The sequence below is a fragment of the Gossypium hirsutum genome, chromosome D09 (assembly GCF_007990345.1).
Source record: "Gossypium hirsutum isolate 1008001.06 chromosome D09, Gossypium_hirsutum_v2.1, whole genome shotgun sequence".
Taxonomy (NCBI): domain Eukaryota; kingdom Viridiplantae; phylum Streptophyta; class Magnoliopsida; order Malvales; family Malvaceae; genus Gossypium; species Gossypium hirsutum.
Window position 1 is genome coordinate 52,139,318 of NC_053445.1, and position 17,945 is coordinate 52,157,262.

A 17,945-nucleotide genomic window follows, 5' to 3' on the forward strand; every position below is an offset into this window, starting at 1 on the left:
GATACAGTGCTTACAACTCTCCGTGATCATCAATAGAATTTTAGGTTAGTTTTCTAGATCCGGACTCGACCTGGCCCAAAAAATTGGCTTGGAATTTTACCCAAGCTTGGCCCGAATAAAACTGTTAAAACTCGAGTCTGACCTGCCCGTATTAATTTTTTATGTTGTTATTTTTATATAAAAATAAATTTTAAAATTAATACATCAAAACCTAAACAACACTAAAATATGTACAATTTAGCAAGCAAATACCTCTAAAATAGTAGCAAAATTAACAGCAAAACAAAAGTTATACAATATCCAAATAATAACAACAAAATAGTAACAATATAATAACGAAACAACACCAAAATAGTAACAAAAACAACAACAAAAATAGTGAAAACAACAGCAAAAAAGAACAGGGTTTTTTTTTTTGTAAATTCAGACCAAGTCGGAGCTAAAAAAAAACTTACCTGAAGCCTAGCCTGTTTAGAAAATAAGCCTCCTTTTTTTTTCAACTCTATTTTTTAAGCCTATATTTTTTCCTAAATCCTCTCACTTATTGGGCGAGCCTTCGAGTCTACCCGTAGCCCTTCCTCGACCCCTAAATAGGAGAACACATGTCTTCTTACACTGACAACAATATTCACACCATCAAGTGAATACTCAACCTGTATCTAAATTTAATTTTAAATATATAAAATTGTTAATACAAAATAATGTTTAACATGGCAAGTAGAATAAACTTAAAATCGAGAATTTAATAGTTGAAATTCATGATTAGAAAATAATCCCAAGACTTTTTTTTCGCATTTGAAAAGTGAAAGTTGGAAACATCGCATGGGAAAAAACAGGTCTCAAAGGATATCTTTTCTGTTCTTTTACTTTTTAGAAATAATAATTAAAAAAAGAAAAACATGAGTAAAGATTTCATGTCAAAGCATTAAAATGATTCCTATATTTTCAAGAATAAATTAAAAATAAAAAATTTATTATTGGTGGATTAAATTAAATACTTCATGATTATATACAATTTTAAAATTTGCGTAATTTCTTTTTAAAATTTGAGTCAGTTTAAAATTAAATAATTTAATAAACATTGTTTTTTATTCAAATTTAATTATATCAAAATACAATTAGTAATATGGAAATATAATTTTATATTTATTATTTTTAAATTGTAAAAAATAGATAAATTAAAGAGCAAATTAGCCATTCAAAATTTTATCCCTTTCTACTGTTAAAAATTGGTCATGTACATCAACATGAGGAACACATGACACACTACGTGTAATTGTTTAGTTATTCCATCAACTAAACCAATTTTTAACATTAGAAACGAATGTAACTTTTAATAAAAAAAAGCTAATTTTCTATTTGATGTAACGTATAAGGATTAATTTATTTATTTTAAGTAAAGAGAATAACTCCTAATATAGGGACCTCCCTGATACTTTCGATCTAATCCAATCATCGAAACATTTGATGTTTAATGAAACTATATTGCCACATTTGCCTTAAACAATAATTTTGGTATTAAAAGGAAAGAAAAATTACCATTGATTGCGAAATATGGAGAATTTTATTTGTCTATAAGAGTTTTAAACCCCTACCATTTTGATGTTTACATAATTTACTCTTAAAATTTAATTAATGAATAAAACCAATACTTAAATGATAATAAGGACTAAGCATAAATTATTGCCATCATTGCCTTATAAATTATAAATAGAGTTATTCACGGTTTAAAATTAATTTATAGTGTGACTATTTTAAATTAACGGTCCAAAATTTAAATAAAAGCAAGTTTGATAATTAGCTAAAAATATAAAAATTAAAACAAACTATATTATTATTTTTGGACAAAAATCTATTTTATTATTTAAAAATATATTTATATAATTAATTTTTAATTAGTAAATTGTTTCGGATAAATCTATACATCTCTGATTAATTTATTTTTGTCCAACACTAAATTTACATAAGGATATATTTAATCAGATTTTTTTTGGATAAACTACACTTAAGGTCACTAAATTATTAGTAAGTTTATGTTTTGGTCACTCAACTTTAAAAAGTTACAAAATAATCACTGAACTATTCGGAAGTTTTCATTTAAGTCATTGACTGTTAAAAATCACTACTGTGTGACATTCTCTGTTCGCACCGCCTCGAAAACTCTCCTCCATTTTTCTTCTATAATTTTTTTCACAAAACAACTTTAAATATTATGAATCTACGAATCAAAATCTAAACATCTGCGAATAAAAGGTATGTTCCTTTTATTGATGGGTACCGGTTCACTATACCAATCACCAACTTGTTACTTGTAGCTCACTAGTCTACTTCATTTAGAAAAGAAAAACTTAATAATCTAATGACTTGAATAAAATTTTTTAAATATTTAATAATAATTTTAAAACTTTTTAAAATTAAGTGATCAAAATATAAATTTACCCTTAATTTAAAATTTTGAATAATCACATTATACCAAACCTCTCAATACCAACACCCTTAAAATGAAAAAGACAGAAAATGACGCCACCTTTATTTATTTTCCTTTTCATTTTTAAACTCAAAAAAAGTCCCTTTATTTTCTTCTTTGTTTCTCTTTTATTTCTTCGAGAGGCCAACAGAAATAAAACGAGGGGAGAAAAAACCCAATTCTGTTTCACCACTTTCATCTTAAAATTCCCCCAAGAGATCCAATTTGTCTTTGCCTAAAAGAAGGCTACTTTGTTTTTTGTTTCAAAGAGAAGAAGTAATTGGTTGTTGACTAAATTTCTTTCAAGCCTTTTTCATGGGGTCCATGAGGATTTCTCTGGGACATCTTTAATTGCCCCCTCTCTTCCCATGTTTTTTCCGACATAATAAGCTAAATAAAGCTTCAACATTTTTTTTCCATTTTTTTGGGATTGTTTGGTTTTTTTTCCCCTCTTTGGCTAATTGTTTATAGGATTTTAAAGGAGATGCAGTCGGGTCGATCACAATCCATGGTGGGTCGGATTGATACCAGAGGGAAACATAGGATACAAGCTGAACTCAAAAGGCTAGACCAAGAAGCTAGATTCTTAGAGGTTAGTAAAAAAAACCAAAAAAAAAGAGATCATCTTTGTTTCGGGGTTTTGGTTTTAGCTGCTGAAATGTTGGTTTTCTTGTCTGATATAGTTGTTTTTTTATTGTATTGATTGATTATCTGATTGTGTCTTTGAATTTGATATGAAAAATTCTTGATGTTGTATTGTTGAATGTTGTCTTTATGTTATTTATTTTTAAGACAGATTGAACTCAATTGCTGAATCTTGTCTCTAGTTAATGAAAAGAAATCCTTTTGTTAGTATATTAATTGACCTTAAACAGTGTACTAAGTGTAGTCTTTAGATAAGACTTGAATTACATGGTAATATAGTATTGCTCTAGATCATTTTTAATACATAGGTGGTCCTCTTGGTTTTGGCAATGAAGTTAAAAGCCTTCTGGTATATACAATGAACTTTAAACTAATTTCTTTTAGTTTAATTCACTGGGACACTAGTGGACTGGTTTTCAATGTCAACTTATTTAGTTGCTTCCTCGTTTGCTCGAACCACTCAGTTTGAAGTCATTACCGTTTTCGACCCCATCTGAAGAAGCCTTAATGTTTTACATCATCTGTCTGGTGACCATATATTTCCTTTCGAGATACAAAAGCTTTAAGAACTTGCAGTTCATGTTAGGTTGCCAGGTTTTCAGTGTCTTGGAATTTATTTTCAAGTCCTTTTTTTGGTTAATGCATGGTGGCTGTCAATTGCTATATCAGTATTCTGTACTTATAACCTAATTGGATAACTATGCATCAGTGAAAAAGAAGCTTACTTTGTTATCTATTATTAACTTGTAATATGAATGTCATTGCTTCATTTTTTATGTTGAATAAGTTACCATCACTCACCAAAATGATGGGAAGGCTTTTTCTGAAAGTTACTCGGACAAAATCGGAACAACTGAATTTGAGATTTTAGTAGTCGGTTAGTATCCATTTTCTAGATGTTGGCATTTTGTTTTACACCGGGTTTGAATTGTCAACCTCATGAACGTCACTTGAAGGGGACATTATATGTTTTTGCCGACAACTAGGGAAGGAATGTAGATGGAATTCAAAGGGTGCTACTTATTATCATCAAAAGTTTGAATTGACAAAAGTTGTTTGCTTGTTCCGAATCCATGAAAATTTATGGGGTAAAATACATAGAAAGTTATTCTCCATTATCCTCTTTTATATCCCTTACATGGAGGTTCCTTGTTTGCATATCTTTCCTACTGATGTCCATATGCCTCTATTGTTGGGACATTTTTGTAAAGTTCATTTTGTTAAACCCGAGATTTATTGGATTACGTTAATTGTTTCTTTTATAAGTTGAAAGGCACCTTAATTGGTTAATCAGGCTATAGTCTCGTACATATATAGGACAGTGGTTTGTAGCCGGAACAGGTTGATTTCGACTGCAATAAAAGAAGCCTTCTCTTTCAGTTTCAGTTGTCTAACATTAGAAATAATTAAAGATTCCAAATTAGCTTGAACGACTGAGTTCTTGTGTTCCTTATTTTATACGGAGAATCAGTTCTAGGAACTGCAATTATTTGCAGACTTTGCATATTAACAGGTGTAAAAGTATTGATGCAGTCAACATTGAGGTTCTTCCAGTTTGATCTTTCATAGGTTACCATACATGCTTAAAAGATTGAAACATAAAATGTCATTAGGTTGCTCCAACTCTTCGTTTTTCACATATCACCTCGTATCCAAAACTCACTCGATTCTTGCCAAATGGTTTCCCATAAATTGATGTGATGATCTGTGTACACACAGGAAGAGCTGGAGCACTTGGAAAAGATGGAGAAGGCATCAACTGCATGCAAAGAGTAAGCATTAATACTATAAAAATGAATTTGGATTCTTAATTTAGATGAAAATTAAGGGCAAAAGCTGATTCTAATTTGTTTTTATTTATGCATGGTAATTGGCAGGATGCTGAGTAAAGTGGAAAGTACACCTGATCCACTCCTTCCAATGTGATTACATATATCCTTTTTCTTTTTTATTAATTCCTTTTTAATTGCTTAAAATATTAAAGAAAAACTCAACTATTTCTGAAAATTGTGTATGTTTACCATTGTTGACAGCACAAATGGTCCTCTAAATCTCACGTGGGATAGATGGTTTGAAGGTCCCCAGGAATCTCAAGGCTGCAAATGTTGGATACTGTGACAATATTGCTTATTTGGATGATTTTTTTTTCTTTTTGATCTTAAATTTGGAGAGGCTTTATTTACATTGTTGTTGATGTTTGTGAGATATATGTATTTCATTGTGCAGAAAAAACGACAATTTTACAGCAATCTATAGCAACGTTTTCATCATTCTCGTATTTTTAAATGAAAAAGATGTCATTGTGCATAAAAATGTCAATTTCTTGAGAGGCAAATTGAAATGTTTAAAAACAATATAGAAAAAGTTCATACAGAAGATGGTACACAAAAGTTCACTCTGTTTTTTTCGGTGATCAATCAGCAGAATCCATAGTATATATATGGAGAATGAATGGGTCGTTCTCTCATTGAACAGATCCTTTTCAGCTTGGTGCTTTTCCGGTAACGTGCTGGGCGATCCACCCAAGACCATCGTACAGTCCATCTCCGGTAAGTGCGGAGCAGGCTTGGATGTGCCAATCGTGATTTTTTATGCTGTGAAGCGAAAGGGCATCGGTGATCTCAGCTGGGGTCATTGCATCCTTTAGGTCTTGTTTATTTGCAAAGACGAGTATAACAGAATGTTGTAGGTCCTCGTGTGCGAGCAACCTGAAGAGCTCCTCTTTCATAATGGTGATTCTCGCCCTATCCACACTGTCTATCACCACGATAACAGCATGAGTTCCACGATAGTATGTTGCCCACGATGTCCGTAGTCGGTCTTGCCCACCAAGGTCCCATACCTGAGGCAAATACAAACTTTTAGGTGCCCAGCAGATACCTAAAATCTGAATGAAACCATTATATTCACTATCCAGTTTGTTCTTAAGACAAATCTTAAATATAGAAAGGGCAGCTTCAAAATTGGATCTTTATAAAGGACAAGCTGAAGATCATAGCAAGAATAAGATCCTGATGCAAATAATTGAAGTCGATGCTTGCTAGCTAAACTACTGCATTCTGCAGTTAAGTTACTCGAACTAAATGAGAAAGAAACAGTAACTCAACAAAGATGATTATATTAATGAAAATGATGGAAAGCAAAGAATGGAGTGAGAACAGAACCACCAAATCAGCATAGTAAACAAAGACAGCCTGTCCAATTCATCTTATTTAAAGTGTCTCCATCTCTTTACTTCATGGCACATATACATACATGGATAAACAATTTCATGTCATTTCATTATCTGTATAGAGAAAAAAATCTCTTAAAAGGCTGATTGAATCTTAATTCGGTTGACGTTGTTGATGTTGCAACAACCTGGAGAACGTAGGTTCGAATGCGCTTAAATGCATAATATCCTCCACTTAAAGGATCAGAGGTTATGGGCAGTTTAGGCTTTGTATCAAAAGGAAGAAAAAAAAGGTCTCTTAAAAGAACCTATGACATAAACAGGATAAATATTCACATCATATAAGGCAGTAGTATGTTTTACTGAAATCACATAATGCACTTTCCATCAGAACTAGTAAAATGAGCTTATAGGTTTCTAAGTAGGTAGTACCAAAGCTCTTGACAGTTGACACACCCTACAGGAAATTAGAAAACAAATCTGTGATACATCATAGTTGTATAACCCGGGGTTTCAAATCATAATGTTGTTGCATTTGCTATTTCAAGGCTGAGACACCCATCCACCACCACTAAAAAAGCCTCAATAGCATTGTGAAAAAAATAATTTACATAAATTGTGGTTGATTGCAGTTGCAAATGCAGTTTAGCAGAAATTAACTGAGATAAAGGTTCACTATTTCCATTAAACTGATACCCTTTAAAAGGAAATTCTTGTCCTTTAACAAAGTAAAGAGAGATAGAGTATGAAATAAGATAGAGTAACAAGTAGTAGGATCGAAAACAAAATATCAAAACATGTTGGAGAGATGCAGAGCGAGAGACCACATAACACAAACCAGGCCAAAACTCAAAAACTCATGGTTCAAGCGGAAATCTATGAGTTTAGGTTGTCGAGAACTATCTTGTTGACTTTCTATTTATAGTCTTTGGTTTGCTTGTTGAATACTTCAAGGCAGGAGGGGACTCAGGTCAAGGACTAGAGCAGGAGGAGGAGATGGGCAGGCGGTATAAGCAGACCTGAGACAGGATAGGAGGAGAAGAACGAAAAGAGATACACACAAGAAAAAGAAGAGCGAGGTGGTGGTAGGGCCTGTGAGGGCCTTGAGATTTTAGGGGGATTTGGATAGGAGGTTGTCATTGGTGAAGTTCAATATGAATTTAATGGTTTTTGTATTGGAGTTCCAAAAATGAATTATCAACAGGTGATCAGAGAAAGTGGCAGTGGACATCTCCCTAGGCATTTGGACTGAATTTGAATCTAGGAGTCATCACTATTGGGAGGGCTTTACCTGAATACCACTCTGGCCTGAACAAGATTTAGGGGGATTTGGATATGAGGGGTTGTCATTGATGAAGTTTACATTTGAATTTAATGCTTTTTGTATTGGTGAAGTTCAAAAGACAAATTACCAACAGGTGATCAAAAGAAGTGGCGCGGTACTTCTTCCCCCGGGCATTTAGATTAAGTTCAAATCTTAGAGTCATCACTATTGAAAGGGCTTTACTAAATACTACTTTGGTCCAGACAAAATTAAGCTCGAACCTTAAAACGGATGAGAGCACTTGCAGTTATGCAAAAAAAAAAGAGAGCTCCAAAAACGAATTTCTGAATACTTAGCATCCAAAGCTATGTACTAACCGACTTCCCTTCAAATGTGTGGATTCATTTCATAACGCTCATAAAACAAAATCACAATTATGAAGATATTCACCATGGTTCACAATCAGCAAAAAACCCATTTGATTGGCTACATAATCATGGCATGAAAACTAAACAAAATATTTCCAAGTTTTAAACCTATTTTATTCAACCCCACAAACCTTTTCTCCAAGTCTAAAAGAATCTACTAAGAAGATTTCAAACCATTTAACAACGCACTAATACATTAACAGGCCCTTTGAGTTTTGAACTTATAATCCACCAATTTTTTTCCACGAAAATAAAAAACAAATTCAATAAAATTAATTAAAATGAAAAATCGGAAATTAAATAATTGAGAAACCGTAAATAGCATCTAAAAATTAAAAAAAGAAAGAAAGAATACCTCGAAACGGATGTTTTTATAAACAAGCTCTTCAACGTTGCTGCCAACAGTAGGATGGGTAGTAACAACCTCACCAAGGTGAAGCTTGTAAAGCGTCGTCGTTTTGCCAGCATTATCTAACCCAACCACCACAATCTTATATTCCTTTGCGGGAAATAACATGAACCAGAACTTCGATATGAAAGCTCCCATCTTTTCTTATCCCTTAAGAAAAAAAATCAATCAATTATCAACCCTTTTTTTATATAACCCGATCAATGAAACGGATCTAACAAAATAAAGAACAATAAAATATTCATTATTCTACCTGGTTTTAAGAGAGGCGGCTGAGACGATGATGAACGGTGGCGATGGATAGTCTAGCGTCGATCCTGAAGGAGGAGAAATTGGAAACTTTTTGGGGGAAAACGAAAGGGAATTTCCGATCTGGTTTCGGAAAATTTTGAAGAAAGAGTGGAAATAATTTTTAAGGAAAAAGAAGAAGAAATAGAAGGGAGAGGTAGAGGGGCATTGATGCTTGGACTATTGGACACGGTAGCTGGTGACGTGTATGACTAGTGATGATTTGGTGGCCACTTATGCCATTTTTTTTCTTCTCATTTGTACATTTTTTACTTGCATACATTATGCACACGAAATTTGATTCAGGTTTCGGATTTTCATCTGCTATGATAGAATATATATTTGTATTTATAATTTATGCTCTTATGTTATACGTGTAATTGTACGTCTTATATTAGTAAGAGTTTAAAATAATTGAATTATTATTCATCCAATTTATTTTACTAATATAATTAAATCTTTAATTCATTTTTCAAAACATAAATTAATTTTATAACTTATAGATTTTACTTTAACACGTATAATCACCCATCAACATTCACATTTACGTATTAATTTTTTTTTCATATCACAAATATAACATAAACACCTAACTCACATGTATTATTGAATCATATATATCACTATAACACTTTTACTTTTACATATCCCTTTTGCAGTCTTTAACAAATATACAAAAAAAATTTAAAATTTTCAATACATTGCAAATATCCAGGCCAAACATGAACTCACGGTCTATAACGGAACTCTAATAATGGGAACTCCTCTCTTAACCCCTTCCGAACTCCTGTATTACCAACCCAGTTTCCTTTGTAACCCCCAGCCCCTCTCAACTCCAAAATCATTTCATTATCATGTATCATATTTCATTTGAATTCACTAAAGCATTTATTAACGTAACATATTTGATATATCAACATGTCACTTTGAATCAGATAAACACATTCAGTGCAATTTTATTTCACACGTACACTTTATTCACAAATCATAAAAAAACAAACATAACATATATTCACAAGGCTTAGTACTTTAGATTTCAACTCACTATCATTAAGCACTTTTCTTATAACACTTCACTTAAATATTTTATTGTACTATTTTACCTTGCTTAGTAATTTTTGAACAATTTACAATTTAAACCTTGAATTCATGAAAATCCAATATTTACTTTCATAACACTTTAATATCACTTTTCACCTCGTTTAAACCTTCAATCATAATATTTATCTCACATACCAAATTTTACTCTCTTTACAATTTTGTCCTTTCTATGGTGTTTTCTCTGTTCTACATCTGTTCACTTATCAATCAATGACAAATAAATAACTTTCACTCTTTATAATTTAATCCTTAGTTTCATAAAATTCACTAATCACTAATTTATCACTTTATTACTTCTTACATTACTAATATGCCCTTAATTACATATTCACTGCTAAATTCAATATACATATTCAACAATCTTAATAATTTCTTATTTAATTATTTCATATTAAAATTTAAATATTTAAATTAAAATAAACTAACTTAAATTCAATTAATTCACTTCAACTTAATATTTTTCTTCACAGTCTTCTTCAACCAATTGATTTTCATGGTAGAAAATATCTCATTAACACTTTAGGATATTAAATTAGGCCACAGTTTTGAAATACAACAAGAAAAATTCATACAAAATTTTTCTTTCTTTCTTTTATCGCTTTCTTTCCTTTCTTTATTTCTTTCATTTTCCTTGCTTTTGCTTGCTGTCCTCTCATGCTAAAAATAATATAAAGAAAAATTCTTTCAATTTCATCCTTATTTTCCTCCAACCAATCAAATTTCAACAAATTTCAATTAAAGATCAATAAATCTCATGCTAAAATAATATAAAGTATATGGATTTTAATCCCACAATGTCTCTAAATATCAATTAACAATGAAAAAAAAATACATTTAGGTCCTCCTCCTCCATAAAATAAAAAAATTACACTTTAATCCATATACATTTTACTTTATTCAGTTTAGCTCTTACCTCGATTTTCCAACTTCACATATCAATATATCTCCATGTCCCATTCATAAAAAAAAATATTTCTTAAAATTTCATCCCCTTTCCCAAATGATAAATTTACACTTTCAATCCTTCAACTTTTAAAAATTTACAATTTAATCCTTAATAAATTTCATTATTCATACTTTCTCTCCAAAGACTTAATTCACCTTTAAAATACTTGTGATTTCTTTGAAGTTTGAAACCAAAACATTGGGGTATTACAATAATAGTTTTCTATCTTAACTCATTTTGATTTTTTTTACCCTCGTGTTTGTTTCACGGTCTATGTTCGGGGTTCATGATTGTCTCATTGAATAATGTTGTCTCCAAAGTTTGAATCAGTGTTATCTCATTTGAAATGCAATGTCTCTTACCACTACACCTAACACTAATTAGTCACTTAATCTAATTTTAAAATATATTTGAATTAAAAAATAAAATAAAATTGTAAATAAATATTGAATAATTAAAAATGATCGAAAAATATATAGAATGGGATAAGACAAAGTGGAGTGAGAAATGTATGAATGTATCCAATACTTATGAAGCAATAATAATATTAAAATTTCAACATCTACAATAAAGACATGATAGATTTTACAATATTTACCCATGCCTTTTTTAACTGTGTTTTATGAAATTAAAAACTTTATAATAATCATTTTTATAATAATCATTTTTATATTAATTAAATTTAACTTTAAATAATATTGTTTGAATTTGATCGGATTTATTTATCATACTTGTTGAATTAAGAACCGATCTAGATATTAATTTATAAAGTGGCTTTAAATTAATTAAATTAAAAACTTATACAAATAAATTAAAAAAATTAATTAAACTGATGATTGAATTGGTTAAACCGATTGGATTAATTTTTAAAAATTTTAATTTAATCTATTCAACCGATTACGTTTAAAAAACGTTGCTTTAAACATCTTTTTAAGTGGGCCAGAGGATCAAATATGGTGATGCCGATCCTATCAATCCACGTCGTTAAGGCCCAAACTAAAACACTTTTTCAGCACATCTGTACAATTCACTTGTAGCTAGACTCAAGTGGTTCAATCTCATCGTAAGTCCGGTAATGAAATAGCCATAATTTATAAAGGTTAAACTATGTTATTAGTCCCTGTACTTATATAAAATTTGATATTTACCTTCAGTATTTTAAATGTTAAAAAGTTAATCCTCCTACTTTTTCAATTTAAATATACTAGTCCAATTATTATCGATATTGGTAGTTTCTATAAAAAATTGTCACCTTATCATGTTTATTTTCCATCAGTCATACCCCATATCATAAGATTTTAATTTTTAGACTGAAATTTTTAAATAAAAAAATAAGAAAACTTAATTTTAAAAATTTTAAGTACACAGAATAAATATTAAAATTTATCAAAATATAGGGTTTAACCATTTAATAATGATAACAAATTTGATTGATTTTTAGAAAAATTGCAATAATCTTATAATATTCGGATTAGAAAAAAAGCAAACCAAAACTAAATTAAATATCATTGTTTTTAGAAAAAGCATTGTTTTTTAAAAGAAAATTTAAAAATAAATTTTCCAAATACTTCTTTAAATTTATTTTTACAAACTTATATGTAATTAAAAAATTTGAACTGGATTTGAACAAGTAATAATTGCATCAAATATCTTCAAATTATGACATTCATTTATTTTTCTAGTTTTAAGCTACATAAGACTTGAGACATAATTTAACAATTAAATTAATAAATTTAATAACAAAAAGATCTAATTGATATAACATTAATAGTTCGGGATGTACTTAAAATGATTTAAAGTTTAAGAATTTAACTGTAAGAATTTGGGGATGTATGGTGCAGTTAAAATTTTTGGAATATCTAATTCAACCAATTAAAAATAGCCACCTAAGAACAAAAAATAACTCCTAATATTTTGATTTGTACTATTTAGCCGTTTAACTAACCATTAGTCCTCAAAGCTCTGTTTGGCAGAAAGCAGATAAAAGCAAAGTTTGTCTGTTGTGAGTTGCTCGCTCACTTGGCGGCATTTCCCAAGCTCCAAACACGGCTCTTTGTGCTTCGGTTTATCCGCCTCCCTCCTCAAAATTCCCCTTTAAAAAACCCTTGAAAAAGAAAATAAAGGAAAACTCCTACTACTTCACTTGTTCCACACATTTCCGGCCTAACCGTTTTTCTTTCCCCGTAACAATGTCGCGCTCCCTTCAATTTTTCACTCCCTCCCGTGCTCCTTATTTCACTCTCCATAAACTTCCGTCGACATCCTACACCCGGTTCCCGGTAATTAACTTCCCGAGCAAAAAGCACTATATCACTATCACGAAATCGTTATCTTCAGATCTCGATGCAGCGTCATCTCAAGTACTGGATTCCGGAAACGGACAGACCGGAGTTTCGGGGGTTTTATCAGCGGACAACGTGGTGGCGGTTCAGTCTCATGCGCCGTCGGAATCGGGAGCGGCGGCCGGGATCGAGGTTGACGCTGTGACGGAGGCGGAGCTCAAGGAGAATGGATTCCGGAGCACGAGAAGGACGAAGTTAATATGCACGATTGGTCCCGCAACGTGCGGGTTCGAGCAGCTGGAAGCGTTGGCTGTTGGAGGTATGAACGTGGCTCGGATTAACATGTGCCATGGCACTCGCGAGTGGCATCAAATGGTGATCGAGCGGGTGAGGAGGCTTAACGAGGAGAAAGGATTCGCTGTCGCCATTATGATGGATACTGAAGGTAGCGAGATTCACATGGGAGATCTCGGTGGCGCTGCCTCCGTCAAAGCTGAGGTAAAGTGAAAAAAGAAAAAGTTTGATAAAAGTTCAAATCTGTTCATCTCATTAATCGTAAGTTATTTACTTTGAAATGTAGGATGGAGAAATCTGGACATTCAGCGTTAGAGCTTTCGGTACACCGCGACCAGAGCGAACAATTAATGTGAATTATGATGGTTTTGCCGAAGGTTTGTGCTTTATTTGTGGTAAAAACAAATATAATTATGTTGAGTAAACTGACTTATTGGTGATTTAAATAAAATTGTTTGATGTTGGTATATAGATGTGAAAGTTGGAGATGAACTTTTGGTTGATGGTGGAATGGTGAGGTTTGAGGTGATTGAGAAGATTGGTCCTGATGTTAAGTGTAGGTGCACTGATCCGGGATTGTTGCTTCCTCGAGCCAATTTGACTTTTTGGAGGGATGGGAGTCTTGTTCGTGAGCGTAATGCAATGCTTCCTACCATTTCTTCCAAGGTTGTTACTTGTTTCCCATTTTTGCTCTTTGAGTTTTGTTAATTGGTATTGAATGATTTAGCTAATTTAAATGCTAGTTTTATCCTAGGGTATCCATGATTTGTTTTTGGTCACGTATGGTAACAATGGAATCAGACATTAGGAGCTACCAATATTAAGAACTTTAGAGTCTCTTTGAATTGACCATGTGCTTGTCTGAAATTTTCTGTTTCCTTCTTACTGGTATTAATTATTTAACTTGTTAAACATTTTAGTATTTTCTTTTCCCATTCAACAAAGCATTGGTTTATTTAATGTTACAAAAAGAAGTCCAAGGTATGTAAAATTCAAAATTAATAGCTAGAAGTCCATTTGTGAAATGAGGTAGTGGAGTGACCCTGACTCATTCAATCCCAGCAATGGTGTTTTGGATCTGATTTTTGCTATTTATTCCGTAGGTTCTTGTGATTTTGAAACTTTTGTGGTTCAGTAGTGAAGCATGTCTTTATTGTTTGCCTCCATGCATTTGTAACATTCACTTGATTACCTTCTTCTTCTGTTGTGCTGCCTGCATGTCTTTATCTACAAATAAAGACTCTATTCCTAGTTGCATGATAATATGCTTTTTCCCACTTCAGGATTGGTTAGACATCGACTTTGGGGTTGCAGAAGGTGTTGATTTTATTGCAATATCCTTTGTCAAATCAGCTGAAGTGATTAACCATCTCAAAAGCTATATTGCTGCTAGGTCACGTGGTAGGTAAGTGTCATACATTCCCTTGCACTCTTGGAAGATTAGAATAGTTTTGGTCAATTCTTATATTTCGGAAGAAGCTTTAAGGTTCTACTTTTGACGTAGGTGCTACTTGTGCACTTTCAAAGGTTACAAACTAGAATTTGAGACTGAAACTAAGTACTCTTTTAGTAACATTAGTGCTAATATACCAAAAAGGAGTACCATATATCAGTCTTTTTCCTTTCCTGAAAATGTCATCTCAATGTTATGATGCAGTGACATAGCTGTGATTGCAAAGATTGAGAGTATTGACTCATTAAAGAACTTGGAAGAAATTATTCAAGCATCAGATGGAGCTATGGTTGCAAGAGGAGACTTGGGTGCTCAGATACCATTGGAACAGGTTCCATCAGCTCAGCAAAATATTGTCCAGCTATGCAGGCAACTGAATAAGCCAGTGATTGTTGCTTCCCAGCTACTTGAATCAATGATTGAATACCCTACACCCACCCGAGCTGAAGTTGCCGATGTTTCTGAATCTGTACGGCAGCGAGCTGATGCTTTAATGCTGTCTGGTGAATCAGCAATGGGGCAGTACCCCGATAAGGCATTAGCTGTTCTGAGAAGTGTTAGTGTGAGAATAGAGAAATGGTGGAGGGAGGAAAAACGCCATGAGGCTATGGTATTGCCGGATGTAGGAACTTCATTTGCAGATAGCATCTCAGAAGAGATTTGTAATTCTGCAGCCAAGATGGGTAAGAATCTTTGGTTTTGGTTCTATAATCCATGTCTAATTATGTGCTTGCACAAGTATGGGTGTGTGAATTTATATCTGCATGCATATATCTATCCTGCATCAATGTGTCATCTCTCTTCATTGAGTTCACTGTGGTCCAAAGTCAAACGAGCTTTCTACATCTTGAGACATTAAACTTTGTTCTCTTTCAGTATTTGAGACAAAAATTTATTTATCCCGGTAGGGTGTAGGTCTTGAAAAGAATTTTTGTAGGGTTATGTAATTTACGTCTTCATTTTCTTTCTTCAAGTTAACTGTTTTGGGAGGGCATTTGGACTGTTGAGGCAAGATTCATAGTTCATTGTTCAAGCATGAGATTATTGCTTTTATCAAGTTTGTTAATTTTTTTTTTTTCAAGTAACGAATTCAGGAAAGCAATTCAACACGGGAATTTGGTAGATAGCTTCATTTATGAACATATGTCAGTTGATTTGTAAATACCTTTTCTAGCTTGTCAATATCTCGTGGATCCGATAAACTATGATAATAAATATCTACCTGCGTACTTTTTTTCTCCTAGGAATTTTATAAATTTATAAAGTTGGTGATGTTCTTTTCTCTTCACCTCCTCTCTTATCCTCTGTTGTTGCCAGTTTTCATCCTGTCCTGTTCTCGATTTTATTTTATTTTCCCAAAAGATGCTTCGATAGTTTTGTTGTAGATGGAGTAAATGATATGACATCATCCATCAGCCAAAAGAGCTGATAGAACTCAGAGAAATTAAAGCCGATAAATATCCACCATTTCATTCTTAGTTTTTCATTGATTATGGTATTGACATGAGTTTGGTTGTGTGATCTGCAGCTAACAATTTAGAGGTAGATGCCCTTTTTGTCTACACAAAGACAGGTCACATGGCATCTCTCCTGTCACGTTGTCGACCAGATTGCCCCATCTTTGCTTTTACGACCACAACTTCTGTCAGGAGACGCCTGAACCTACAATGGGGTCTCATTCCCTTCCGTCTCGGCTTCTCCGACGATATGGAAAGCAACCTTAACAAAACCTTCTCGTTACTCAAGGCCAGGGGAATGATCAAATCTGGCGACCTCGTAATTGCCGTCTCAGACATGTTGCAGTCCATCCAAGTCATGAATGTTCCCTAGAAACAACACAGTATGATGCAAATTATGTTCGTTTTCGAATCCTGCTTGTAGACTCACTTGTGTATTGAACTCGCTGTATCTTTCGCAATCTATTCGGCTTTGATTAATGTTAGGATGAAAATGACTACCACCGGAAAACAGAGGAGCTTGGCTCAGCCAATCTTGCGGTCACAGTTTCACTCAACAAAGGTAAATCAGTTGAATCATTTTGTGACCCCCTAAATTATTTGAAATTTCAACTTCTAATTTGAGAGACATAAACAACCTTTTTTTTTTTACTATGTAGTGTGCTGTATGAGGTTCCTAGAAATGAAGAATAATATGTGTGGGGTGCTTTTTTTTTTTTTTAGCTTATTGAATCAATGAAGACTTATTAAATGTGAACATTTGACATTAATTAACCCTAATTTAAATGCTTAAAAGACTACTATTGTTAAAACCTTTTAATTATTTTTAATTAATTTGTACAATTTATATTTCTTTTTTGTCGGTGTCCAGAGATAGGTGGTACTAAGGCCTCAAAAGAAGTTATTTTAGTTAATATAAAATTAAAAATATTTATCTTTTCTTCGAGCTTTTCACTTAAAAAAATTAATATAGATTGAATTACAAGTGAAGTCAGGATTTATAATTTATATTAATACGTTTCAATTTTCTGAAACCAGATTAAAACTTGGTTATTTTTCAAATTTCATGAAATAAAAAAGCATTTTAAATACAAAAACATACTCTTTTTTTATTCATTAACAAATCAAACACATCTTTAATGCTTCATGCTCTGCATTATTTGAAATAACTTTTTATTATTCCCCACGTATGAGCAGAATAATTCATTAATTAATGATTAATGTTATCTTTTAGAACCAAATAAAAAAGTTAACCGTTAATTTATACCAACAAAATATGTTTAATTAAGAAAAAGTTAATTTCACTATACATCTCTAAATCATAACCTATTCTAATTACATTCTCAAATTATTGAAATCTTGATAATTAAAATCATTAATTTAAAGCTTAAAAGAATAAAATTAAAGAAAAATAAATATTGTAAAAAATTTGGTCATAATATTTTCAAATCTTTTACAAAACATTTATCGTCCACTCTCTTTTTGTTATTTTACTTTAATTTTAGTTTTAACTTTTTTTGTTATTTTACTTTAATTTTAGTTTTAACTTTTAAATGTTATGTGGTAATGTTTTATTTTTTTAACTTCATTTTAAATTACACCACATGAGATTTAATATCTTATTTAACAGATACATTAACAATTTTAATAATAGAACTTTACTGATATAATATTAATAGTTTAGGATGTAATCAGAACATTCTAAAATCTGGGGATCAATTTAGAATAAAGATTAGTTT

General features: G+C 32.0%; 3 protein-coding genes across 3 annotated transcripts; 2 read left to right on the plus strand and 1 right to left on the minus strand.

Annotated features, from left to right (window-relative positions):
* Positions 1-2,553: 2,553 nt before the first annotated feature.
* LOC107929154 (guanine nucleotide-binding protein subunit gamma 2) lies at positions 2,554-5,379 on the plus strand. The gene is made up of 4 exons (XM_016860511.2): positions 2,554-3,059; positions 4,832-4,884; positions 4,990-5,034; positions 5,146-5,379. The coding sequence occupies exons 1-4, from the start codon at positions 2,952-2,954 to the stop codon at positions 5,228-5,230; spliced, it is 291 nt and encodes a 96-aa protein (XP_016716000.1). The 5' UTR covers positions 2,554-2,951; the 3' UTR covers positions 5,231-5,379.
* Positions 5,380-5,390: 11 nt separating this feature from the next.
* LOC107929153 (ADP-ribosylation factor-like protein 5) lies at positions 5,391-9,032 on the minus strand. The gene is made up of 3 exons (XM_016860510.2): positions 8,639-9,032; positions 8,332-8,535; positions 5,391-5,954 (listed from the first exon to the last, which is right to left on the minus strand). The coding sequence occupies exons 2-3, from the start codon at positions 8,521-8,523 to the stop codon at positions 5,595-5,597; spliced, it is 552 nt and encodes a 183-aa protein (XP_016715999.2). The 5' UTR covers positions 8,524-8,535; positions 8,639-9,032; the 3' UTR covers positions 5,391-5,594.
* A 3,701-nt stretch (positions 9,033-12,733) lies between these two features.
* LOC107929115 (pyruvate kinase isozyme A, chloroplastic) lies at positions 12,734-16,914 on the plus strand. Its single transcript, XM_016860461.2, has 6 exons — positions 12,734-13,500; positions 13,583-13,673; positions 13,769-13,962; positions 14,580-14,701; positions 14,954-15,432; positions 16,278-16,914. The coding sequence occupies exons 1-6, from the start codon at positions 12,910-12,912 to the stop codon at positions 16,577-16,579; spliced, it is 1,779 nt and encodes a 592-aa protein (XP_016715950.1). The 5' UTR covers positions 12,734-12,909; the 3' UTR covers positions 16,580-16,914.
* The last annotated feature ends 1,031 nt before the right edge of the window (positions 16,915-17,945 follow it).

Excerpts from the sequence above, each read along its gene's own strand:
- LOC107929154 (XM_016860511.2), top strand. The coding sequence starts at position 2,952 with ATGCAGTCGGGTCGATCACAATCCATGGTGGGTCGGATTGATACCAGA. Across the intron at positions 3,060-4,831 it reads AAGAAGCTAGATTCTTAGAG|GAAGAGCTGGAGCACTTGGA; the intron begins GTTAGTAAAAAA and ends GTGTACACACAG. Across the intron at positions 5,035-5,145 it reads CCTGATCCACTCCTTCCAAT|CACAAATGGTCCTCTAAATC; the intron begins GTGATTACATAT and ends CATTGTTGACAG.
- LOC107929153 (XM_016860510.2), bottom strand. The coding sequence starts at position 8,523 with ATGGGAGCTTTCATATCGAAGTTCTGGTTCATGTTATTTCCCGCAAAG. Across the intron at positions 5,955-8,331 it reads ATAAAAACATCCGTTTCGAG|GTATGGGACCTTGGTGGGCA; the intron begins GTATTCTTTCTT and ends TATTTGCCTCAG.
- LOC107929115 (XM_016860461.2), top strand. The coding sequence starts at position 12,910 with ATGTCGCGCTCCCTTCAATTTTTCACTCCCTCCCGTGCTCCTTATTTC. Across the intron at positions 13,674-13,768 it reads TTATGATGGTTTTGCCGAAG|ATGTGAAAGTTGGAGATGAA; the intron begins GTTTGTGCTTTA and ends GTTGGTATATAG. Across the intron at positions 13,963-14,579 it reads TTCCTACCATTTCTTCCAAG|GATTGGTTAGACATCGACTT; the intron begins GTTGTTACTTGT and ends TTCCCACTTCAG.